Raw genomic sequence first — 27,554 nt, 5'->3', positions numbered from 1 at the left:
ATTAACTAACCCACTCTCAACTGCGACCTCTTAACTATGACAACCCACACGTCAGGGGATCGAGGGGATGAAGTTTGAACTTCCTGGGATCGCACGTAGTGAGTAATGATTCTTGTGCATCAGAAAGAGGCCCTACTGTGTGCGCGTGCTGCATTGGCAGTGCCATGCTGGAACGTAGTAGCCGCCTCGCAAGCAAAGGGAAGGTGGAAGTAGGAGCAGCATCTCGTGGTTACAACCACGTGGATGCTACTCCTATATTTTTAATATAGCATATAGATATAGATGTATATACTAAACAATGGTCAGCATACGTCAAAGATGATGGCAATTTATAGAACTATAAAGTCTGCTTCTCAAAACTACATGGAATTTTGATAAAACAATTACTTGCAAAGAAAATCTAGAATGGACTCCAAAATTGAGTTGAGTTGAGTTGAGCAATAATGACAATCGACACCCGTCAGCAAGCGAGCTTATTGTTGCTGATAATTATGAGCTGTTGAGATGAGATGATTTAGCTACACTATCCTTCAAAGGAAAGTACTCACCATTTCCACTTCGTTGGCAAAGCATTGTTGGATCGAGCAAGTCACTAGTTAATGTATTAGTTGTGGGATGACAACAAAGTGCCTTGGGACTCTAAAACGTTAAATGCCAAAACTAGCATAAAAAAATAGAAAGTTTGATTAATAATTAGATTCAAACAGGCCAATGCCGTTTACATTGGGCAGGACTCTGTAAAAATGTGCAGGCCAGTAGCTCATGCAAAAGAAGGCATCTAGACTAAGATGTTAACAAATAATCTCAAATGAACTAGTATTGGGACCAATCAAATAAAGAGTTTTTGAGCGTGTCCATGATTTGCCCATGTGTACTTCACGCCACCATTGATTTGCAAAAAATGCTTGCTTGAATTCAAGACTGCCTTGACATCACTGAGCCCATCGCACTCGCAGACTCTCATGCTCCTTCAAGCCCCTCTGTCCATTTACACTTTAACACTTAAAAGGATAAAGAGACACTGCTGCCCTCCATGTTTCTTTCAGGGAATAATGCCACTAAGTTGAGCTTGAGTCGTCTTGTAATCTGCTAGAGAAGTGAGACCCCACAAAATTGTGTTGGCAACCTTAAATTTGTTCCTTGTATACCACATGACTCCCATTACCAGCATAATGGTTGGGAATGCACAGTTATGTTTATGAGATATAGAGGAAGGCTCCCCTCCAGGCTTTCAAATTGCTGTAACATAGCCTACTTCTCTGCTGGTTCATAGCGGCATACACAATCATAGATGGCTCCATTGACCAAGCGTTCAGCCAAGCGCTGGTTCTTGATCATTGCAAGCTGAAAGAACACCAAAGGAAAGCATGTCTGAAATAGTTGCTAAGATTAGAAGCACAACTCCCTTTTAGCATATTTGAAACTAAGAGGAGAATTTGAACTCATGACTCGAAAATAAAGTGTTTTATAGAGCTGCCATTTTTTAGACTTACATGGCCTGATTGAGAGGCAGCAATTACCTTCAAACACTCGCAGGTGAATCTTGCATTATAGTTTGTGTGCAAGGCTCTGCCCATTCCTTCCAAGATGATCTGCAGGTTGATAGCACAACACACAAGTTCATGCATCTCCACAGTATTGCCAACAAGGTGGTCCACTATGAAAGAAACACGCCCATCGTAAGCAATAAATTGAGTAAAGTCACCAAGTCAGCATCTTTAGCAAGCTCCGAAAGCTCGGAGCTCACTTGTCGAAAATCGAGACATGGGCTTCCACATCCATTTTCCACAACCATCAGTGGCGGCATGGAGGAGTTTTGTCTTGGAATCTCAAGACCATCATCAGAATCTATGGACATTGCATCCCAGAGTAGACCCCCAACCTCAGCAGCTTTCCTTAGCAGATCACAATGCTGGATGACAGACACCAATAAAGGCTCAGATCTAATGCCCTACAGTGTTTTTGTCATGATGCACAAGCAGCTTAAAGCTCAATCAATGTTTTTCATTGTGTGATCTAAAAAACATAAAACCCACAGAAAGCTTACTATGAGGGAACCTCAAGTGAAAAAAAAAAACTCCAGTTTAATTGCTGCAAGGAGGTTTGCTATCCTTGCCAAAGCCTTTTCATATGCATCAGGTAGGTTTCTCACCTTCGCTGCAGCTGCGACCAAGCTGGGAAGTTCACTAGCAGTAACATCATTGATGGCTGGGAGAGAATTCGCAACAAGAACAACCTGATACAAGATCACACCCTTCATTAACATGTAATGCTCATTATTGAAATAGCACTACGACAATCGACAACCATGGTGTTTTTGTTCCCTTACCTCAGTCCCACGCCGCAGTAGTTCTCGCGCTAAGGGCAACATACCAAGCACAACATCTGCTCCAGAATTGTCTACAAAAAGCAGAGCCCTCTTGTGCGGTTTCGAAGGCTCTGTGTCTCCCTCATTTCCTAGCCACCTTGCTCGAAAAGCATCGAAGTCATCAACCTGAGCACAGATATCTACAGATCAGGATACTTTATGCTTGTAAAATGTACCTATATTGCATATATATGTCCTTCCTTAACATCATATACCCGCCATGGTCGCTGCATCTTGTTGCGACTCATTCTGTAGATTTCAATAATGGTTCCACTATGATAAAGTTCCACACAAGCCCTAGAACCCCAATCGAATATATTTGCTGCGAGAACACCCTCAATTAATGCAAGCAATCGAGCATCCTGCACAATTAGCACCTTAAATTATGGGAGAGGGATTCATTAGAAAAAAAAATATGCACACAGATGCACGTGCACCACTGAATGTGAGAAAGAAAGATCAAATCTATTAACTCGTATGGGGCCAATAATGACCCGAGGGACCTGGACATTCAAAATTTTTGTCTTTTGTCACCCCATGCGAGAGGAAGAGGCGAGGCAGAAGGCACAAGCATGATTAAGCGTCACAAGCCAATTCTAACTCCTGGGAGCAGAAAAGGTGAGTGATAAAAGCTCCAATGCCACACAGAGGGGACTACGAAGAGAATGGTAGTCGTGTATGGCCACAACGATGATCTAAAATCCAATCTGTAATATGCATAAGGGAGACAAGAAATGAAAGAATGGGAGAGGGAAATGTAATGTTATATTAACGCTTTCAAAAGGCCAAAATGACCAATGAGACCAAAAGGTTACATCCATGCGTGACTCTAGTAGTGTCTAGGGAACATAAAAATAGAATAAATGAGGGTACCTACAGTGGTAGGTATGTACGTCTAACTCACCATATGTGGGCTAATGAGGTGCACAATGGAGAAAGTATACAATAGTGATTATCCCATTAACTCTCTCATAGGTCTCGGCGGGGCGGCCAGGGGGCGGGCGCTCGATGTCGCTCAATGATGCTCCATAGCCTCCGATGTAGACCTCGTTTACAATGTGAAGATCCTCGCATCCTTGATGCATCGTGACCGGCAAGCTGGATGGCTCGATCAAAAAGGATGCCCCAATGAGGGTGTGACTGGGTAACCTCTAGAGGGCCATCCCAAGTAGTCCCACTGCTAAAAGTATGATCTACCTCTCCATGGATCTTCATGTGTAGGTCCTCTACTCCTAAGGGTAGTCTCTCTGAGTCTATGGATCTCCAACAAGAAGAGACTTAGGTTCATGATGCTGGATAAGGGGGCAAAGCCCTCTTTGAATAAGCAATGAAAACGTCCGCGGATCGCATAGTATGTTGTGCATTGGCACTCCCCTGGCTCTTTGTGGCAAACCTGGCATAATCTCTCCATTGGGGGTATACCTCTTACATCAGCTACTCTCTATCTCCAATTGATGAGATGAGGTGCATAGCTGACCCATAACACATCTAATGCCATAGATAGGTGGGTGTCCATATACCTGGGGAGTGAGATAAAACCATCATCGTCGTGCAGGGAAGATGGTCTCGATAAAAAGCCATGTTCGTTCCCAACTCATGTGACAAAGACAGCCAAGTCCTCCTAGTATCCAGCTGAATGAGATCATGTATGATAATCCTGCTAATCTCTGACTGTGTGAGGGTGACGAATGGTGCATCCAAGGAATACTGAAAAGGGAGCAGCATGTCCATACTAAATCCTTGGCTCAAACCAAGATGATATATGTGCAAAGCAACATGGAGTATCACCCTCACTGGCCATTTGTCGCAATGACTCAAGCGCTAGTCCTGCATATCTGTCGCGTGGTAGCTCCCATGTGCTATGAATGAAAGACACCGATCTAGCAAGAGTGTCAGGTGCAGTGGTGGGGTTTAAGGATTTTAACTCAAATCTAGTACTTCGCACAAACACAAGCCTACTTCACTTGAGAGAAATTGAACCAAACACAAGGGGGGAGACAGAGAGAGAGAGAGAGAGAGAGAGAGAGAGAGAGAGAGAGAGAGAGAGAGAGAAAGAGAGATGACTTGCTTTAGATTACTTGCACAATATTGATACAATGGCTAAATGCTGAATGTGGGTACTTCATGCTAATGCTAATGTCACAAAGTGATGACGTGGCATACCCAGTTGTAAAGAAATGGCCGAGAGGACAAGAGCAACTCGACCCAAAGAATCAGAGGAAGTTTTCAACTCAGAAGGAATGGCTGAGGGGCCTAAAACCGAAGAGAATAAGGGATTTTAAATCCTACTTCCACCCCAACTTATGGAGCACCGGCCGAGGGGGCCTAAAACCCTAAAAATACCAAAGCTTGAACTCTGAAGCTGATTTCCATAAAACACGCTGACATACTGACGTGGTTAATTGTACGGATGTTGATGTGGTAAGGCTGTACGGATTTTCCGCGTTTTGCGTTGAAACTGCCACATGGCAAGCTGTACAGATTTTTGCAATTTTCGTTTTTTTCGGGAGCTTTTGGGATCATATGCTTTTAGGGTTGATTCTTTTGGGTGAAGTGCTTTTTGGGCTCTGCTTTTGAGGCAACCCTTGTACTATTTATTAAGGACCCCGAGGCCTCACTCTACAAATCATCTGGACGCAAAGTCTAAGAGCACAGCACCCTCGGGAGTTGTACCTTGACAACTCAATTATAAAGAAATATCGGAAGGGACCCAAAACCTACAGCGTAAATTCCCAAAATCCGTACAGTGTGTCACGTCAACAACCATCAACGTAAAACATGAAAATCCGCAAAGTATGCCACATCATCAACACAAATCGCGGGTGTTCGTACAGCTGCCACATCAACAGGTCTTTACGCAAGGAATTTTTGTGCGTAGGTCCTCCTTTACTTTATTGTCTTTGGGTCATTTGGGCCCGATCGAACGCGGGTCCCATAAGTTGGTAAACTCTATGACTGGAAACTCTTTAGATGCTTGGCCCACTCAACGAGGAATTGCGAGTTGGTAAGAACTTCTGCTTCTTCTACTGCTTCTAGGGTTTACGCCCCTCGACCAGGATCTGCAAGTTGACTCGGGTCTTCAGTAGCTTGACACGTCATCAGTTTGTGAGATGCCCCTTCTTCAAAGAAGAGTATTCATCCGCGATTACCGTATATCTACAAAACAACTCAAGTTAGCTCAAAAACATTTCTGAGGGACAATCAGTTTTCTCATTCTGAATTGGAGCTCTTGATATCCTAGGTCATTGGCCTCCCAAGAAAATCTCATCCAATAAGGAGTATATTTTCATTCCATCGGAGCTCTTGATATTCTCGCCTAGCAAAATTAGCCATCACACCCAGACCTCGCTAATCTATAATAGAAGACTCGGGCAAAGCAGAAAGGGTTGTTGACCGTCACCGTCGTGAATTACTGTTTTCACTTGGTGATTGGGTACTTTTACGGTTTGAAAAGGCAAGGCTAAAGAAGATGAAGGGCAAGGAAAGGTTATTTCCGAAGCTCAGCATGCATTACTATGGGCCTTTTCAAGTGCTTGATAAGATCAACGATGTTGCTTATAGATTGAAATTGCCTGACAATTGGAAGATTCATAATGCATTTCATGTGAGTCTTCTGAGACCCTTCATGGGTGAGCTGCCAGAAGATATGCCACAAGAGGATCAGCTAGAAGTTGAGGAACTTGATGAGATCTTGGTTCCTCAGCAGATTTTGGCACATAAGGAAAGAAAAGTTAAGGGACAGGTTGCAAGACACTATTTGGTGCAGTTCATGAACTATGCACCTATGGATGCAAAGTGGATGGAAGAGCATGAACTGTGAGAGTCACCAAATGTATCGCAGCTCTACCTTGAGGCCTTTGGGTTACAGCCTACGTATGCCCCAACCCAACGTGTGCAAAGGAGGGGTAATGACGAAGCTAGCACATCAAATGTACATATGGATTCAATCCAATAGAAGTGTGCATTGCTCTTCAAGTGTTAAATGTATTATGCTCACTTCTATCATAGATGGAAATGACAAAAGTATGAAAGTATGCAGGACATGACTTCTTGCACCACACCGTACATGAGAGGGAAAGCTTTCAGTCAATAGCTCTTAACTTGTGACAGCTTGCAAATGAGGCCCCTCTCAACTAGAAATCGAGCGCTACCTTCTTCTGCATGAGGAAAGTGCACCAGAGAGCGCCACTTGGCACATTTACAGGCTATTTCCCGTTTCGTGCTTGCCGCTTAAAAATCTCCCGACTAGTTGACTTTGCAGTAGAGTTCTAAAATGTTCCCCTTGTCATTCCGGAGGTATGACACGAACAGATTTTATGGTCCAAAATAGCAATTCCCTAAAATTTAGGGGATGCTTCCGTTGGACACCCACTGGCCATCTGACCACCTATCCCCACTAAGACCGCATCCCAAAATACAATGTGGCCCAACTGTCGGGTACTTTCATTTGGCGACCCCACCTTGGCATTATGCCTTTATTGAGTTCACTTCCTAGTATCCACCAACTTGCTAAGTGTGACAGGGGGACCTACATGATCTTGAACTAAGCCTAAACATCCTCTTACTACACAAGTTCCAATGCCGACCAACTTCCCGTCTGCGGGTGAAACTACCGTTCACATTGGCCATACAATGTCCGACCATTTGCAACTTCAAAAAAATTAAACAAAAATCATTGGAAAGAAACCAACAACTAAGGTTAGCAGTTCCACGTCCTCGTGAAATACCCACCTCTTGAAATCCCAAACGTCCTCGATTGCATACCATAAATACATGCCACTAATGATCTTGTGTTGTTAGCACTCTTTTATCACCGCATGTATCCGCAAGAAAGGTCGTAACACATAGATACAAATGACTTAATGAGACCTTCATAATTTTGTCATTTCCATCTATTACAGTGAATTCATATGTACATTTGATGTGCTATCATTATCCCTCCTTTGCCACGTTGGGTTGGGGCATAAGTAGGTTGTAACCCAAAGGCTTCAAAGTAAAGCTGCAATACATTTGGTGACTCTGACAGTTCATGCTCTTCCATCCACTTTGCATCCATAGGTGGATAATTCTTGAACTTCACCAAGTAGAGTCTTGCAACTTGTCCGTTAACTTTTCTGTCCTTATGTGCCAAAACTTGCTCAGGTACCACAAAGGGTCTTAGAAGACTCACGTGAAACGCATTGTGAATCTTCCACAGATCAGGCAATTTCAGCATGTAAGCTACATCGTTGCTCTTGTCAAGCACTTGAAAAGGCCCATAGTAACGCTTAGGAAACAACCGTTCCTTGCCCTTCATCTTCTTTAACCTTGCCTTCTCGAACCTTAACAGAACCCAATCACCGGGTGATAATAGCAATTCACGACGGTGACGATCAGCAGCCTTTTTCTTTTGCCTAAGTCTTCTTCCAAGGCAACTATAATTTTCTTGTACATTTCATCCATCAACATATCGATCTGCCTCAAAGATGTTTTCCTTTGTATCCAAAATGGGAGGACCTTTTTGCCGCCTTCAACAATCTCAAAAGGTACCTTGCCAGTCAACGAATGCACCGTATTGTTGTACGCATACTCAAGCATAGACAAATACTGTTCCCACTTGCCCTTATTATCTGACATATAGCATTTTAGCAGATCTAAGACGGTAGAATTAGCCTCTTTTCACTGTCCATCAATTTTTGGATGAAACGAAGACAAGAACTTGAGCGTAGTGCCATGTTCTCAAACAATCCTCTCCAAAACAAACATTGTCATGCGAGGATCACGATCATTGACAATCGATTGTGGCATATCATGATACTTCAACACATCGTACATGAACAAGCGTGCCATCTGATCAGATTTTATCTTCTGCAGATAATGGTCCATATACCATCATTCTTTGTTGGCGTTCTAGGAAGATCAAAGATAAAGTCCATAGCAATGCTTTCCCATGGCTTGTCCGGAATTGGCAGCGGTTGTAACAACCCTCGTGCCTTTTGCCTGTCAAACTTGACCTTTTGGCAAATCATGCATGCTCGCATAAAGGCATCCACATCTCTCCTCAAGGTAGGCCAATAGAAGAATGTCTCTACTTGCTTTAACTGTCGCATCAATACCACGATGCCCTGCATACCGTAGGACATGACTTTCTACCATGATCTTATGTCGCAATGGCCTAGTGACACAAAGTCTACCATGCATCATCATAAAATCATCTCTGAGGTAGTGCTCATGATGTTGCCCCTCTTGCAATTGTTCAAACATCCTTGCAAAATCTTCATCAGTAGCATACTATTCCTTCATGTCATCCAACTCATGATGATAAGGAATTGACACAGCTGAAATTTGTGGATTCCTTGATAATGTATCAGCCACAACATTCTTCTTGCCTTCCACATGCATAATCTGGAAGTGGAACATAGAAAGAATGTTTGCCCATCGCATATGCTTTTCGGATAACTTTGACTGTGTCAAGAAGTATCGCAAGGTCTGATGGTCTGTTTGGACAACAAAATCAACACCTAAGAGGTAGTGCTTCCTGCTCAAAAGCGCATGAATCACGGCCAAGAGCTCTTTCTCATAGACTTGCATAGTCTTCGCTCGCCCTCGCAAAATTCCGCTTTCATAAGCTACTATCCGCGTCTTGCATTAGCACTGCTCCGATGCTACTGCCACACGCGTCACACTCGACCACAAATGACTTCCTGAGATTTGGCAAAACAATTACTGGATCTAAAGTCATCTTTTCTCAGTCGTTTGTTCCGATCGGGGGAGTCTTCAAGAATATGGTGCAGCCATCTGACCCTGATCCAGTGCAATCGCCTTTGCCACCGCCATTGCCCCCACCTCCACCACCACCACTAGGGTACAATGGTTGGAGCCCATATGGATACCCTTATTATCCATACTCGGGATATGCGTCTAAGTTCCATAGTTTTTTCATACATCAACCATGTGTCTCACTCGGGCAGGTATGGAAACCCGATATAAGCCCGATTCAAACCCCCCAAAGATTCCATACGTGGAATACCATACGACACTAAGAAATTAGTATATATATATATATATATATATATATATATATATATATATAATATATATCATAACAAATACCAATTAAATTTAAAACACTAGACTCTAGAGAGCAGCCCAAAGCCACATAGTGCATTAAAACATCATAGAAAATGTAGAATCTAGCTAAATCAAGGAGTCGGGAGTCGAGAGTCGAGAAACAGATCAAGATCTCTGATCAATAGATACATCATACTAGAGGCTAGAGCAAAGCAGGAGATAGCAAAACATCCAACAAGACTGTATACAGAGTACTCCAAATGACAAAACATAAATAGAGCCTAGAGGGTGGAGTCCAGCTGCTCGATGCTATATAGTGAATCCAAAACATAAGTAGAGCTAAGAGGAGTCAAGACCGAGTCTAGAGCAAAATGCAATGAGCTCTAACTCTCATCGCAGGCCACCTCCTCATCATCATCCTCATCCTCATCCCAAGCCTCATCCTCAGCAACGGAGCATGAAGTCCCAATATCACTGGGCATGCTAATCGGAAGAGACTCCATAACATCATCAATGCTCTGTGCAATAGCCTCCTCAATCTCCTGTAACTCAAGCAAGCGGTCCTCATCCTTCTCTTTGTTAAGCATCTCCAATGTCACCTCCATTCTCTCATAGCCGCACTCTTTGATCTTGCATAAGAGCCTCAAGTTGGTGTGTATGTAGACAAGCTTCTCGGTATGAGCAGGCAGTGGCCTATTTCTTCTCTTGGTGTGAATGAGAGAGAAGGTGCTCCAATCATAGTTACCCGGAACGCAGAACGGGAACGGCGACGGGACCCCCCGCAGAACAAGGGAACCGTGAGGGGTCCGGAACGGGAACGGCGCGGAACGAGAGGCATAAAAACACCCAAATAATGCAATATTAAGCTCTCTGTGTATAACCAGCCTATACAACGTAGAGGGCGGTACTATTTCAATTACCTGTTAACTTTACACAGAGCACTGAGAAGGGAAGAGAACACAATTGCGTCCAGCGACTAGAATGTCACTGCGCACACGAGACCGACACCCTGTAGGCCCCAAAGACTGGCGCCCCTTTCGGTATTTCTTTATTCAAATTAAGGTAGACGATCCGACCACTTAGCACAAACTTTCACAAAGCTGTCCAAACCTGGCGAGGGCTGAAAACGCAGGTTTTCGACAGCATAACGGCGCAAAAACCCCTGTAGGTCAAAAACACCTGTCTAGGACGGATTCCCTCGATATCTGGAAGCTTTCTGGTGAGCTGTCACAGAAATTCAGCGGGCTGTAATTCTCTGTTTTTCACTGCCGGGAGCCCAAAAGCCTGTACACGCATCCCAAGGCTCTCACGAGGCTCCCCCGATGTTCCCTTGCAGTTTAGGTGCGAAACCCTAAACCTGCAGAAAAACACAGCAGGCTGTAATTCCCTGTTTCGGATCGTTTTTAGCGGAGCGAATACGCCTACGCGTGTCCCAAGGGCTCCCGCACGCAATGGGATAGTTCCCCTGTGAATTGGACGAGTTTTCACGCGAGAAAACTCTCCAAACTCGCAATCTTTCGTGATGGAACTGTGCGTACCTGTGGGGGATTAGCAATTAGCTAATCCGGTTCCTGTTCAGAAGGCTCTTGCCTTGGCAAACGCACATAAACCCCCAGAATTGTACATAGGTCAAATGAGAAGCCCACTAGTGGGGCATAACATATTGTACGTAGGGGAGAAAGAGAGCAGTATGTAGCGTGCGGGGCATTACTCCCGTCACCATACTGTGCATAGAGGGCAAGGTAAGCATTCCATAGCTTCTGTACCTGCTACAATCCACCTGAGACTGAAAATGGCGCCCCCTTTGTTGATATGCAGCTCGTTTTTGCCTCCCAGAGTGGCAGAATCGCTCACAGGCTGACACGTCGCCCAGTTTCCGAGTTTGGGCTTTCCCTGCTAAAAATATCTCAACTGATGCGTCAGTTGACTTGGCAGCAGAGCAATAAAATGTTCCCCTTGTCATTCCAGAGCTAATGACGCGAACACATTTTCAAGTCAAAAATAGCAGTTCCCTAAATTTTAGGAGATGCTTCCATGGCGTCCCTATCGGTCTCCTGACCATCATTGAAGACTACCATTTGACCAACATCTACAACGTGGGATAATTTACTGGCCCCTTTCAACTTATATAGTTGCACTGACTTGACGAGTGGCCCAAATTCCAGTTTGGCGCACACGAGCTTCCATACTCATCAGAATTCAGTGCTAACTGGCCGGGCCGTCCCTGTCTGACCGACCTAGATCCCCGATGTGAGAAATCCATTTGGCTGCAGCCGTTTCACACTGGCCATGCAATGTCCACTTGCACCTTTTCAAGGGTTTAGGGACAAACAAGTAAAAATAAAATAAATATATCTAATACTTATTTACGGAAGGCAACAGGCCAACTTATTTACGGAAGGCAACATCTTGACGCAAAGCTGGCCAATAGAAGAATGCCTCAACCCCTTTCACTGTCGCATCAATTCCACGATGCCCAGCATAAGGTGGAGCATGACTTTCCATCAAAATCTTTGGCCGTAACTGTTTAGTAACGCATAACTTTCCATGCATCATAACAAAGTCATTCTTAAGCATATAGTGCTCATGATGTTGCCCATCAACAAGCTGGTCATAGATCCTTGCAAAATCTGAATCTTCAGCATATTGTGTCTTCATTTCGTCTAGTTCACAATGATACGGAATTGACACTGCTGAAATTTGGGGCTTTCGTGACAACGCATCAGCCACCACGTTCTTTTTCCCTTGCACATGCACAATCTGAAAATGGAACATTGACAAGATGTTTGCCCATCGCATGTGCTTCTCAGACAACTTCGTCTGTGTAAGAAAATATCGCAAGGTTTGATGATCCGTTTGGACAACAAAATCAGCCCCTAGCAAATATTGTTTCCAACTAGTGAGAGCATGAATTACTGCGAGCAATTCTTTCTCATAGACTTGCAAGTTCCTTTCAGTCTTCAAAAGAATTCTGCTCTCATATGCGACTACTCGGCCATTCTGCATTAGAACTCCACCAAGACTATGGCCACACGCATCACATTGAACCACAAAAGGTTTAGAAAGATCTGGCAAAATAATTACCGGATCTGAAGTCAACTTCTCTTTCAAGTGTTTGAACGCTAAAATCTCCTTGGCTGTCCACTTGAAAGTAACTCCTTTTCCTTGCAGTGCATGGAGTGGAGAAGCAATCTCAGCAAAATTTCGGATGAACCTCCTGTAATAGGAACATAAGCCTAGAAAGCTTCGAATGTCATGTACGGACTTCAAGTCTGGCCATGACCTAATTGCTTCCACTTTAGCAGGATCCATGCGTACCCCATCCTCTGAAACAATGTGCCCAAGGAAGTGAATCTCTTTCAAAAAGAATTCACTCTTCTTCGCATTAATGAGTAGCCTGTTCGTACGTAACTTGTTGAAAACTGCAGTCAAGTGATCCCTATGCTCCTCTTCGGACTTCGAATAGACAATCATGTCATCAAAGAAGGTACCCACGAAGTTTCTATGTGGTCTAAAAATTCTGTCCATCATTCTATTAAACGTGGCAGGAACATTTGTGAGACCAAATGGCATAACAAGAAACTCATAGAGACCAAATGTTGTCCTGAACGCAGTCTTATGGACATCTTCTGGCCTAATGCGTATCTGATGATACCCACTCTTTAGGTCTATCCTTGTAAACAATGACGCTCCCTCAAGCCGATCAAGAATGTCATCTATCCTCGGTATGGGGAACCTGTTCTTGATGGTATTCTTATTCAAGGCACGATAGTCAATGCACATGCGCCATGTGAGAAAGATCCCTCTTCAGGTACTTGATCTCTCTTCTCTGCCATATCGACAAGCTCTGTGTTGCTTTCACCCACAACAATCCACGCTGCACTTTTTGAAGAAAAAGTGACTATCCCGTCGATGGAACCATATAACCAGCCTATACAACGTAGAGGGCGGTACTATTTCAATTACCTGTTAACTTTACACAAAGCACTGAGAAGGGAAGAGAACACAGTTGCGTCCAGCGACTAGAATGTCACTGCGCACACGAGACCGACACCCTGTAGGCCCCAAAGACTGGCGCCCCTTTCGGTATTTCTTTATTCAAATTAAGGTAGACGATCCGACCACTTAGCACAAACTTTCACAAAGCTGTCCAAACCTAGTGAGGGCTGAAAACGCAGGTTTTCGACCGGATTTCGACAGCACAACGGCGCAAAAACCCCTGTAGGTCAAAAAAACCTGTCTAGGACGGATTTCCTCGATATCTGGAAGCTTTCTGGTGAGCTGTCACAGAAATTCAGCGGGCTGTAATTCTTTGTTTTTCACTGCCGAGAGCCCAAAAGCCTGTACACGCATCCCAAGGCTCTCACGAGGCTCCCCCGATGTTCCCTTGCAGTTTAGGTGCGAAACCCTAAACCTGCAGAAAAACACAGCAGGCTGTAATTCCCTGTTTCGGATCGTTTTTAGCGGAGCGAACACGCCTACGCATGTCCCAAGGGCTCCCGCACGCAATGGGACAATTCCCCTGTGAATTGGACGAGTTTTCACGCGAGAAAACTCTCCAAACTCGCAATCTTTCATGATGGAACTGTGCGTACCTGTGGGGGATTAGCAATTAGCTAATCCGGTTCCTGTTCAGAAGGCTCTTGCCTTGGCAACGCGCATAAACCCCAGAACTGTACATAGGTCAAATGAGAAGCCCACTAGTGGGGCATAACATACTGTGCGTAGGGGAGAAAGAGAGCAGTATGTAGCGTGCAAGGCATCACTACCGTCACCATACTATGCATAGAGGGCAAGGTAAGCATTCCATAGCTTCTGTACCTGCTACAATCCACCTGAGGCTGACAATGGCGGCCCCTTTGTTGATATGCAACTCGTTTTTGCCTCCCAGAGTGGCAGAATCGCTCACAGGCTGACACGTCGCCCAGTTTTCGAGTTTGGGCTTTCGCTGCTAAAAATATCTCAACTGGTGCGTCAGTTGACTTGGCAGCAGCGCAATAAAATGTTCCCCTTGTCATTCCAGAGCTAATGACGCGAACACATTTTCCGGTCAAAAATAGCAGTTCCCTAAATTTTAGGAGATGCTTCCATGGCGTCCCTATCGGTCTCCTGACCATCATTGAAGACTACCATTTGACCAACATCTACAATGTGGGTTAATTTACTGGCCCCTTTCAACTTATAAAGTTGTAGTGACTTGACGAGTGGCCCAAATTCCAATTTGGTGCACACGAGCTTCCATACTCATCAGAATTCAATGCTAACTGGCCCGGGCAGTCCCTGTCTGACCGACCTAGATCCCCGATGTGAGAAACCCATTTGGCTGCAGCCGTTTCACACTGGCCATGCAATGTCCACTTGCACCTTTTCAAGGGTTTTGGGACAAACAAGTAAAAATAAAATAAATATATCTAATACTTATTTACGGAAGGCAACAGGAAAAATACACCTCCTGGTGACAGTGTGATTGAATCATAGTAGTGTCAGAGTCCTTTGACTCTAATACTCACAAAAAACTTGATTTGAAGACCATTCAACCTTACTATGGCCAACGTGTGTCGTATAGGGTTCAGAGCTTGAGGGGGGAGGGACACGGAGAGAGAGAGAGAGAGAGAGAGAGAGAGAGAGAGAGAGAGAGAGAGAGAGCTTAAAAGTGGGAGACTCGACTCTTGAGAGAGGGGGAGAGGGAGAGAGCCTTTTCGACTCTAGAGTCTAGAGTCTAGACTAACAAGGCTAGAGCTTGAGAGTCAAGACTCGAGACTCGAGAGGGTAGAGCTTGAGCTTTCACCCTTGAGAGCTTGTGTGCACTATGAAGGTAAGGGGTGGGGGGAAGGGCATTTAAGAAGGGGGAGCCTCACAAGATAAAGCTCAAAAATCTGAAAATCTGCCATTCCCAGCCGTTCCGGGCCGAGCCGTTCCGGTACCAAAACCCCCTGCGGAACGTTCCAGCCGTTCCGGGCCATGAAAACCCTCCGGAACGCCGTTCTGGCGTTTCCAGCCCATAGGGAGGCGTTCCCTGGTAACTCTGGCTCCAATTTCTCACAAGGAGAGGCACATGTCCCTTGAGAAAGCACCTTAAGTGCAAGAGTCTGCAATGTGGGCGTGCAAGCCCCAAAAGTCTCCCACCATTTTACACCCTCTTGCATTCTCTTTGGATCCTTTGCAATAGGATGAGAAAATGACTTTCTTTCAGTGAGGAGAGTGTCCAACTCATCAATGAGGGTACCTTGCATGGTCAAATCACCCTTGTTGGTATACCTGTCCAAAAATGTCATCCACGCGTTATGAACCTCACTATCATTGAATTGCCCTCTTCCTCGCCATACAGGATCCAACAAGTATCCCACAGCATGAAATGGAGTGTCACAAGACAGGCACCACGTCCCAATAGAAAAGAACAAACCTTTAGCACTTCAATAAAAACAGAACTGAGAGAGGGAGACGACACGCGACACGGACTGGTGGAATTCAAGTATTGGCCCCAAACCTTGGCGGCCCTTTCGGTATTTCTTTATATTGCATCAACATAGTACAAGCCGGTACTCCAGACTCTGCACCTTCTCCAAGAAGCATGCCAGAGAATGAGCCCTAACCTCATATTTAAAGGCCCTAGGCCCCAAAAGTAGTTTACAGTGAAAAGCCTTCAAACTCAAAAGCATCTAGTCCAAAAGCAATGCCCAAAAAGCTATCAGCGTAAATCACGGAAATCCGTACAATTGCCACGTCATCATGCGAAAATCCGTACAGCCTGCCACATCAACAACCAGCGTATTTTTCGGAAATCTGCCACGTCATCAACAGCTACGTAATTTTCGGAAATCTGTTGCTGCTTCTGCTTCTTCTAGGGTTTAGGCCGCTCGGCTGGTAGCTCCGTTCTTCAGTAGGTGGCACAGGGATTGTTACAACCTTTACCCATTCCCACCCGCCCCTGGGAAAGTATTGCAATGAATTTCATTTTTGATCTCCCGAAGACACATAGTGGGCATGATGGCATTTGGTCTGTCATCGACACATTTAGCAAGCAAGCTCACTTCATTCCAGTGAAGAAAACAGTCAAGCCGGATCATTTAGAGAGACTATTCGTTGCCCAAATTTTCAGACTACATGGCATGCCTGAGACAATAGTCTCTGCCAGAGATCCCCGATTCACGAGTTTGTTTTGGAGGGCTATTTGAAAGAACATTGGCACACGGTTTCACTTCTCATCATCTTTCCACCCGCAGACAGATGGACAATCTGAGATTGCAAATTCAGTTGGACTAGATTTATTGAAGTCTTACATTTTTTATCAGAAGACTCAATGGGAAAAAACTTTGCCCTTGGAGGAATTTGCCTACAATAACACGATCCACTCTTCGACGAGGAAGGCGCCATTTGAGATCATTGAAGGTGCTCCGAAGGTTCCACCCTTCCTTAGCACGAAAGATAGGATTTTTGAAGCCCACCAGTACACGAGGAACTTGGACACTGCTTTTGCCAAGGTCTGGGAGGCTTTAGCAAAATCTCAGGAACGACACAAGAAGGCAGCAAATCGACACCGTCTCGATTTGAAATTAAAGGAAGACAATTAGGTGCTCTTACGTTTTGAGAAGGCACGCCTAAGAAAGAGAAAGGGAAAGGAGCGGCTTTTTCCAAAGCTTAGCATGAGGTACTATGGCCCTTTCCAGATAAAAGAAAAGATAAATGATGTCTCCTTTAGACTGAAGCTGCCTAATAATTGGTAGATTCACAATGCATTTCATGAGAGTCTATTGAAGCCTTTTAAAGGCGATGTGTCCGATGAGGGGGAGCCAGATGAGCAAGCCGAAGTGGAGGAAAGCGAGGAGATACTCGTTCCAGAATACATATTGCCACACAAGGACAGAAAGATAAAAGGTAAAGTGATTAGGCGGTTCTTGGTTAAGTTCAAGAACTATCCTGCATTGGATGTGAAGTGGATGGAGGAGGAGAAACTAGCAAATACTCCCCAAATTTTGGAACTTTACCTTGAAGCATTCGGTTTAGCATAATCTACTCAGATAGAACCCCAATTTCAGCAAGGGTCAATCTAGTGCAGCAGGTTTGCACAAGAGGGGAGTCACTACGTTCCTTTGTCAACGGATTACCCCGATTTTGAATAGAGTCACTGATGTCCCCTTTGGGTTTCAAGGATACTAAAGGGCTGAATAGTATTCTATTGTATGACTTTATAACTTGAATTCCCGAAAAATAAAATGATTGATTTGTACTTGACTTGTTTGAGTGCAGGAGCTGAAAGACGAAATGATTGCAGCATTTTGGTCTTATAAATCTCTAGACACGATTGCAATAAGGATTAGTTAATCACGCATCCAGGAGGTCTTGAATGGATCTAGATGCGATTACTAAAAATGTCGCCGATTAATCATGGTCTGAGATTTGGAATGAATTTGTATGTGATTTTGTCAAGTGATGTCTTGTGATGTCAAGTGATGTCCTGTGATGTCCGTTGATGTGACTGTCGTCTTGTATAAGTGCTAGATGTGTCGTGTATACTGCATCGATACCAACAATCAATGTCTACTAAAACAGTTTATGGCATCTCTTTCTTTTGCAGGCGTAATCGAGGGCGATTACAATTCTTTCAAGAGGGGGATATGTCACAAACTGGTGACGTGGCACGTCCCCGAACACACACACTCTGGTGGCGGACTCTGTAAAATGCCCCGATAGGGTGACGTGGCAAACTATACAAACGCCTGCACATTGCGATGACTACTGACGTGGCAAATTTTCGTAAAACGCACTAACTTGTTGACGTGGCGGTCCGTACAGATTTTCAAAAATTGCACTGGCCACCTTTGGGCATAATGCTTTTTGCGTTAGAAGCTTTTGGATTAAAAGATTTTGGGGCTCTGCTTTTGGGCATTCCTTGTAACAATAAATAAGTCTTTTGGGCCTCATTACTCATAGCATCTGGACGCAGAGTTTGAGTGTCAGTTCCCGCGGACTCTCTTGTACTTTGCACACAGATTAAGATAAAAAGAAATACCGAAAGGGGCGCCAATCTATGGGGCCAATACCTCTTGGCACAAAAGTACGCTGGGCCGTGTCGTCTCTTGTGAACAGCTTAAAGTGAATCTCTGCAGGGTCGCGGTAGAATCTTGACTTGGGGTGTCCAAGTTTGTTACAGGCGGTGGTGGTAGGGGCAACGGCAGTGGCAAAGGTGGTTGCATTGGATCAAGTTCGAATGGCTACACCATATTCCTGAAGACTCCCCCGATCGGAATAGACGATTGGGAAGGTTGCCGGTTGGAAGCCCTCGTACTTTCTGGTGTCGGAGGAGGAGGTACCACCTGAGGCATCAAAGGGGGTAACATGTAATTCAAAAACTGTTGAGAACTTTGCAGCATTCTGCTAAGGATGCCGCGAAAGAATGTCTTGAAGCTCGTCAAGAAGAAACTGCAAATATTCTGATGAATCCATGAACGCCATGTCTTGGGTTCTTTATGGCTTATGCCCTGTAAGACAGAGCGGTGAAGACGGGAGCGCGCCCAATGCGCAATGAAGTAAGGGTGGGAGTGGCTGATAAGCCCGGGGTCGGGACGGATCGGGATCTGAAGATACTTCAAGTATAATTCTAGTAGTTCTGTATGCTCTTTTGTAGGACCGGTATGCTTTCAGAAAAGCACACACCTCATGCTTTGATACCACTGTCACAAGACAAGCACCACATGCCAATAGAAAAGAACAGATTGGACAAACTTTTAGCACTTCAATAACAACTGAACTCAAAGAGAGAGAGCACACGCGACACAGAGTGGCGGAACTCCACCCCAGAGAGTATTGGCCCCAAACCTTGGCGTCCCTTCCTATATTTCTTTATATTGCATCAACACAGTACAAGCCGTTCTCCACGCTCTACACCTTCGTCCAGAAGCATGCCAGAGAATGAGCCCATGGCCTCATATTTAAAGGCCCTAGGCCCAAAAGCAATTTACATGAAAAGCCTTAAACTCAAACACTTGGTTGATAGTAGTCCTCATGTTTCCTGGGGTCCCATGGCAGAGGGTCCAGCACGCACTCTAGGCGACTACTTCAATTCTCAGGTTTGCCAGAGGACGTACAGAGCATCTAGCTGCAGGGCATAAGAGGGGTGCAGAGCATGTGCCCAATCGGCTACAAACTGCCCCAGTAAACAGAGGGCTACATTAGCAAATGGGGAGACTCTCCCAACGATAAAAACAAGATATATACAATGGCTAGATCAGGAGATAGGTGGGGGGAAGAGCCACACTGGTGGTCGGTGTTGCCATCAGGGCACGCCCTGAACCATGGTGAAGAATGGTCCCGGCTGCCACAATCTCTTAAAAGCTTCCCGACGCTCACGCATGGGGTCAGAGCTACCATGGAGCCACTCCAATTAGCCCCTGAGTGTGTGGACCAGCTCTAGCCAAAAGTCGCGAACAGTCTCCGCCTCGCAAGATGAACCAAAGTGTCAGACCGCAAATGAGCTCCCAACACCTCTCTCTCTCCCTGCTCCACTCCTGAGGGATGATCTCTGTGGCTGGCTGTATAGAGTAGGTCTGCAATCTTGTATTACAATCATCCTGCTGACTGAAACCATCTCGAAGCGCAGTGCTGGGCTTGAGAGGGTGGACCGGGCAGCAACACCCCAAGTATACTGACAAACAGAGGATAGCACAGGCATCAGTCGCAGGACCCTAAGCCACACCTGTTGTGCCATGGGGCAATCCCACAGACAATGTCGTTGTGTCTCAAGTGGATGGTCGCAAGCTCCGCATGCTGCCGAGAGGCCACTGTGCACCAACCAACTCCCAACTGCAGTCGCTCTGTGCGTCACCAGTGACTGGAACAAGGTAACTCTCCTCAGCTATCGGCTGTCCCACAACCGTTCCCAAAAGTCTGCTAGAAACTCTTTCGTAAGGCCCTCCTCCTGCCAATGGGTCGCTGCAGCAGGTCGAGCCTCTCTGAGCTGTCAGTCTGTGACGCCCCAGCCGAGCTGTGTACTGAAAAAAGGGGGTCCACCCCAAAGAGAGCACTAGCCGCAAACGGTGGCGCCCCTTTCAATATTTCTTTACATTGCTTCATATTTAAAGAACTTGCCCATCAAAAGCAGTTTACATGAAAAGCTTCAAGCAAAAGCATCTGGTCCAAAAGCTAACGCTACAAGCAGCCAAGCAAATTACAAATATCCGTACACTGCCACGTCAGCAATCCAGCACAAAATCCGAGCATTTGTACACTGCCACGTTAGCATGTCAGCGCGTTTTGCACAGGGTCCATACAACAGCCACGTGTCATCCTTCTACACAAGTTAGTGTGTGTGTGTGTGTGTGTTTGCTTTATGTTTAAGCCCCGTCGGATGGGGTGCCATAAGTTGGAAGGACTTTCTTATTCTTCTTCTACTTCTTGTCCTCTTGCTAGGGTTAAGGCCCGTCGGCCAAGATCTACAGGTTCGCTAGGGTTAGGCTCAAGGATCCCTAACCCTCTAGGTCTTCATTGGCTTGACACGTCAGTAGATTGTGACAGATGCAAAAACGTTGGACTGAATTGATGCAAACACTGATGATGGTAGAGTGTTGGCGATGGAAATGCTAGGTGCTAAGGTGTTGTGGGAATTGGATGCCTCTGCAGGTACTGGTTCACATATGCTAAAAACCAAAGGCCAAGTGACTCCTAAAGCATGCTAGAGATGTAGTGTCTAGTAGGGATGGACATTGGCATATATACAGGAAGTCAATGTCTGCTCAAAAAATAGATTGCTTATTGCACGTGTAATCGGGGCGATTACTCTTATCTAGGGAGGGGAAGGGGGGTTATGTCACAACTTGGCGACGTGGTATGTTGGCACCGAGCCAGAAGAGAGAGGGAAGAGCCAAGCCTTAGTTGCACCAAAAATGGAAACCCCTCTCTCAGCAAGGCACCCCACGTTTTGCGGCGGAATTTTTGATGCAATCGCGATGGAATTTCCAACCAATGACATGGTAGAGCTTTTAAGCCTCGAATATAAAGCAGTTGACTTTTGAAGACATTTAAACACCAGCTTTGGTGTCAGTGATTTTGGTGCTTTTAAGCGCGTGTAAAGAAAGGGACCAAGTGCCTCGAGCTAGTCCCACACCAGCAATTGTATCTGTGAACATCGGTAATAAAGAAATACCGAAAGGGATGCCTAGTAGAGGGGCCAATGCATTTTGGAGTGGAACCCCGCCACTCCATGTCTCGCCTCAAGTGTGAAGTTCTCTTTTGGTTGGAGTGCTCATAAGTTTGTTCAAGTTATTATTTTCCATCAGCACGTGGTGCCCTCCTCCGGTTTGAAGGAACTCTTTCGTGGGCAGCCCTTTAGCTTCCACTCCTCTATACAACCATACCTAGATGGCCAACAAAAAAAAAGAAAACCTTTACTAACAGCTTGACTCAGCTAGATCGCATCCCCCCTCCCATCACAAAGCCTTCACATGGGAATCCTTTCCAATGCAAGAAATGAATGAACTGCAAGCGAACTTAACCCTTGTCAAGCAAGAGTTTCAAAGAAAGATGAGCATAAAGCAGAGCTTCAAAGTAAGGCAAAAGAGTTAAACAACAAAGCAAGTAGCAACGGAGGAGAGCACTCCACCAACCCGAGCAAGAAAAACCGACAGTAAAGGTAAATACACAAGAATTTTCAAAAGGTTTGTTCTCAAGGAAAAAGAGAGATTTAAGAGCATAGAGAGCCACATTCAGGTCGTCGATGGATGGGACACATGGATTGATGGAGACAAAAAGATGAACATAGTGAGCCTGAATACATTTCAGCAACGAATACACTCACAAAAAGATTGTCTAGAGTGGTTCCATTCGTTGACCTAGGAGAGATAATACTCGTCGAGGTCAAGGGGTCGCAAACGATGCAAGCTACAGTATGGGGAGGGTCTGTTTGTAAACATGGTCTCTAGATATCTCTTAGCCCGGACTTCGGTTCTAGCGGAGAGTATTCATGGGGGAGTTTATGTCTTTATGTCTTGTGATTGCACCTGTAATCATCTATGTTGCATCGTGATTTGAGAAGCATATGAATTTGGTGCATCAAGATTCAATAGTTCCAACTTGGACAAGATTGCCTCGGTATCTGATCTTAGTGCATCGAGACGCCCCTTCAACAATCAACACGATCTGGATGTGATGGCTACCTTTGCTACACCGAAATATCAAGAGCTCCAATGCAGAATGAGATGGGTGAATGTCCCTCGGATTGTGGAATTGTATGGTGTACTGCGCGGTAGATAATGTGATGTCTCGTCATGAAATTCGTGACATGGCACCAAATGGGTTAGGGTTTTTAACCCTAAACCCCCAACTTGCAAAATATGTCAAGGGGCCTACACCCTAATGAAGAAGCCAACCCTAAATTGTGTAATAACTCCTAACAAGGCAAACCGTACTAAAAACACAAACGGTTGATCATGTGTCACAAATTGATGACATGGCATGCCCAACAGGAAGAGAAATGGCCGGGTGGACAACAGGAATTGAAACCCGAAGAACTTAACCCAGAAAGTGTGGTCGAGGGACCTAAACAAAAGGGGTTAGGGTTTTTATTAAAAACCTAACCCTACCCAACTTATGGAGCACCGGCCGAGGGGCCTAAACCCAATAAATTAAAAGCTTGATCTCTGGAGTGAAGTGGCACTACTGTACAGAATTCCGTGATTTGCGCTAATAGTGACAACGTGGCAGGCTATACAGACTTTCGCGTTTTGCGCTAGTAGATTTGAGCAGAGGCTTTTGGGTGCGGGTGTGAATGCTAATCATAAGAGGTTGGTAGTGACCTTTACGTAATTCAAGTTCATATCTTGCTAGTCTAGTTGATTTAGCACTTCGTGTAATGGTGCAATCTCTTAACATGCTCTAGGATTATTGCTAAGTTTCTCGCTCTAGGTCCACATTCTAACAAGTCCTTATTTTATGTGATGGAAGAATGAAAATAAGGAAACCAATAAAAAATCAAAGAACAAATTGAAAATGTGTCCAAAGATGTAGCTCAAACATTGCTACCAAGACATATTCAAAAATAAATCTTTATGTTTTATGCATGTCTACGTGTAGCTTAATACTTTTGGACCTTGGTAGGTGGGGGAAGTTTCGTTGGAATGTGTTATCAAGGCCCTAAGTTGATGCCCTGGGTTGGTAGGGGCTAGCAATTGCCTTGATAAGCTAGCAAACTCTTATATAAATCCTTGTGGATAACAAGGAGACGAAAGTTGTAACTTGACCTGCCTTGGGGGTTCATCACCTTTGTGATGTCAGTTTGCTTTAATTTTTTCAAATAAATTTTAGAAGATCTTCCATGAACCTTTCAATTGGTTCTTAGACATTGAACTAATACAAAGATAGATTCTCTCTAGCCAAAGATAATGCATAGGTGTAGATAGCCTCACTAAGAAAGAGTTATGTTGTTATTTATGTTAGTAGGTGTGTGAATTTGCATTAACCTAGGGACATTACTCTCTTTCTTGTGTTATCACCAGTAAGTTTGAAATTTTTGATGGCTTAATAGTCATCATTGTTTCCATGTTCTTTTTCCTTATGTATGTTCGATTTTGGCTATGGATTCAACCATGTTATGAGCACTTGCTCATTGCATGATATTATGGCCATTTTACTTCATGATTCTATCTAGTTGGATTATGGTGCTTATTGTGTGATGTATTTTGTAGACAAATCAAAATTTCCTCCTCAACTTTTACTACCATGACCATGTCACCGTTGTCTCCTTTTACACCACACAAGGATGTGCGCTTGATTAGGAGGAGAAATGTTGGTGGATGTTAACTCATGCAACCAAGCAAGTAGGATATCTGTAACCGGCCCGTAGGGCGGTAGGCGTTGGCTTTCACCCGAAATTCTTTACTTTATACACACACACAAAGCACTTTGCAAAGAGAACCTGCGACGGGAGTTAACACTTGAACACACACACGGCTCGGAAGCTAGAATGCTCCGAACAGACGCCGACAACCTGTAGGCCCCAAAATTGGCGCCCCTTTCGGTATTTCTTTGTTCTTTAGGAGGGTAAATTACAAGGTAAGGTCCTGGGAATCCTTCACGTGTATCCACCTAGATACCATTTGATTTGGCCAAATTTCGGCAACATAACAGCCCCAAAACTTGCGCGAAACCAATTCCCCTGCTGGAACTTGCTTGCACTGGCGTATACCCTCTGATTCCTGTCCAAAAACAGTAAATTCAGCACGCTGTATTTACTGGTTTTTGCCCTGTTTTCAGCCCCAAACAGTCCCCTAACTGTCCTTTGCCAGTGGGGCACGATTCCCAATGATCCTGGCGTCCGTACGGCTGAAAAACAGTGAATTTACAGCGCATACACAGCGCTGATTTTGCACCTGTACGGTGAGGTTATGACCCTCACCAGTGCCTGCTTTGGAGCAGCAGTTAGCTACCCCTGTTCCTGCTCAAGGAGGCTCGTGCCTCAGCACAAAAGCATGAACCCACACAACTGTACATCAGTCAAATGAGTAGCCCTCTTGTGGGGCATCACATAACTGCACGTAGGGGAGAGAGAGAGCAGTGTGTAGTGTGCAGGGCATCACTCCTAGCACCACACTGTACATGAGAGGTAAAGAAAGCACTCCATAGCTCTTAACCTGTGACCAAAAGCTGAAATGAGGCCTCTCCCAGCATAAAATTCAGCGCCACTTCTTCTGCAAGAGGAAAGTGCATGAAAATTCGACACTTGGCGCATTTACAAGCATTTGCCCGTTTCGGGTTCGCCGCTTAAAAATATCCTGACCGGTTGCCCAGTTGACTTCACGGCAGAGTTATAAAATGTTCCCCTAGTCATACCGGAGGTAATGACGCGAACACATTTCACGGCCCAAAATAGCAGTTCCCTAAATTTTAGGAGATGCTTCCGTTGGGCTCCCACTGGTCTTTTGACCATCTATCCTCACTGGTCTTCCATCCACTTAGCATCCATTGGTGGATAGTTTCTGAACTTTACCAAGTAACGCCTAGCAACCTTGCCTTTCACTTTCCTTTCCTTATGTGCCAAAATCTGTTCAGGGACCAAGATCTCGTCAAGTTCCTCGACTTCCGGCTGATCTTCAACTGGCATATCTTCTGGCACATCACCCACATAGGGTCTGAGAAGACTCACATGAAACGCATTGTGAATCTTCCAACTGTCAGGCAATTTCAGCCTATATGCAACATCACTGATTATGTCGCACACTTGAAAAGGCCCATGGTAACGCATGCTGAGCTTTGGAAACAGTCTTTCCTTGCCCTTCATCTTCTTTAACCTTGCCTTTTCAAAGCGTAAAAGCACCCAATCACCAAGTGAATATACCACTTCACGACGGTGACGATCAGCTGCTTTCTTTTGCTTTGCCTGAGTCTTTTCTAAGGCCACTTTGACCTTCTTGTACATTTCATCCATGTCCTGAACATACTTATCTGCTTCAAATATCTTGTCTTTTGTATGCGGTATGGGAGGAACTTTCTTGCACCTTCAACAATCTCAAAAGGTGCCTTGCCAGTTGATGAATGCACTGTATTATTGTATGCATACTCCACCAATGGCAAATACTGCTCCCACTTTCCTTTATGCTCTGACACATAGCACTTCAGCAGATCTAGGACAGTAGAATTTGCCTCTTCTGACTGCCCATATGTTTGAGGATGAAATGACGAAGAGAATTTGAGCGTGGTGCCCATATTCTCAAACAAGCCTCTCCAGAACAAACTTGTCATGCGTGGATCACGGTCGCTAACAATCGACTGTGGCGTGCCATGATACTTGAAAATATTGCTCATAAACAAGCGTGCCATCTGATCTGGTTTTATCTTCTTCCTGACAGGAATAAGATGAGCCTGTTTGCTAAATCTGCAAATAATGGTCCAAATACCATTGTTTCCTGTCTGCGTTCTCGGAAGATCAAAGATAAAATCCATAGCAATACTTTCCCATGGTTTATTTGGAATAGGTAGTGGTTGCAATAACCTTGGTGCCTTTTGCCTGTCAAACTTGACCTTTTGGCATATTATGCATTCTCGCACAAAGGCATCCACATCTCTTCTCAATGTAGGCCAATAGAAGAATGTCTCAACCGCTTTAACTGTAGCATCGATACCACGATGCCCTGCATACGGTGGGACATGACTCTCTTCCATAACTTTGCGTCGCAATGGCTTTGTGACACACAATCTGCCATGCATCATCATGAACCCATCTTTGCGAAGATAGTGTTCATGACGTTGTCCATCCATTAGCTGCTCGAAGACCCTTGCAAAATCTGAAGGGGATCGGGGAGCACCACAGACGGAGAGTGAGAGAGAGAAGGAGACACACACACAATGTGGGTGGGGAGACTGTGAAGTGGCAGCTCCCCCTATACAGTATACTCACTATAAGTATAGGGTAACAGTGGGCGGGCGCCCATGACCTGGGAGACTAGTCAAGGCACATAGGCCTTAACCCCAACAACCTCCCACTTAAAGGCCAATGTGCCTTTAAGCAAGATCTACTAGTGTACAACCAATTGAAGGTGAGAGATTCTCTCAACCTATGTCCACTGACTCTCGATGAGCTAGTGCATCCGGCTCTACTGATAGACAAACATCCCGCTGCGGAAGCCACACAGAGCTAGCTCCAAGCTCTGCAAAGAGTCTACAAGAGCTCATGCACTCCTGCAAGTATCGGTCCAATACCTGCAAACCTCCCCTATGCTCTATGCCGAGATCAATCATCGAACAACTAATCAACCCTACTGCAAATGCTCCCACCGCAGCTGCTATGTCGGGCCTCGAGATGCTATGTCGGGCCTCGAGATCAGCATCTCGTACATGAGGACACCGAACGTTGATACAACCCTGGCAACCTCTGCCACCTCCAACTCAGAACTCAACTCATGGCAATCCTGTCCCCTATCTTAGAGACCATGGCACTCTGACTCCGAGCTCTGGAGTGACTCCTCGTGCCCACCACATATCACATGTGTACCAAGAGTATCCATCTGTCCTGAATCTGCATCAAGCTCTGGCATAAGCATATCAAGAAATGACTCCACAATAGCCGACATCTCAGCATCCATGTGAGTCATCTCTGTCATCACCTCTGATGACTCATCTTGCTGTGACTCACTAGAGCTGTCCCACTCTA

The 27,554-nt window shown here is 45.1% G+C and overlaps 1 protein-coding gene across 2 annotated transcripts in view; it reads right to left on the bottom strand.

Annotated features, from left to right (window-relative positions):
- Nucleotides 1-661: 661 nt before the first annotated feature.
- The window catches only part of PANK2 (pantothenate kinase 2), a 132,189-nt gene continuing 105,296 nt past the window's right edge, over nucleotides 662-27,554 (bottom strand). Inside the window, exons 18-23 of one of the 2 annotated variants that reach the window (XM_086522207.1) lie at nucleotides 2,584-2,730; nucleotides 2,330-2,494; nucleotides 2,153-2,236; nucleotides 1,706-1,912; nucleotides 1,521-1,592; nucleotides 662-1,344 (exon numbers count right to left, since the gene is read on the bottom strand). In XM_086522207.1, the coding sequence (XP_086378333.1) occupies nucleotides 1,252-1,344; nucleotides 1,521-1,592; nucleotides 1,706-1,912; nucleotides 2,153-2,236; nucleotides 2,330-2,494; nucleotides 2,584-2,730 (768 nt within the window). In that variant the 3' untranslated portion in view covers nucleotides 662-1,251. The remainder of the gene's footprint in view (nucleotides 1,345-1,520; nucleotides 1,593-1,705; nucleotides 1,913-2,152; nucleotides 2,237-2,329; nucleotides 2,495-2,583; nucleotides 2,731-27,554) is intronic. The other variant, XM_086522209.1, reaches the window with a different exon arrangement.

The sequence above is a fragment of the Adiantum capillus-veneris genome, chromosome 10, assembly GCF_014529385.1.
Source record: "Adiantum capillus-veneris isolate H3 chromosome 10, ASM1452938v2, whole genome shotgun sequence".
NCBI classification, from domain to species: domain Eukaryota; kingdom Viridiplantae; phylum Streptophyta; class Polypodiopsida; order Polypodiales; family Pteridaceae; genus Adiantum; species Adiantum capillus-veneris.
The sequence above is the reverse complement of the archived record's forward strand: the minus strand, read 5'-3'. Positions and strand labels throughout refer to the sequence as shown.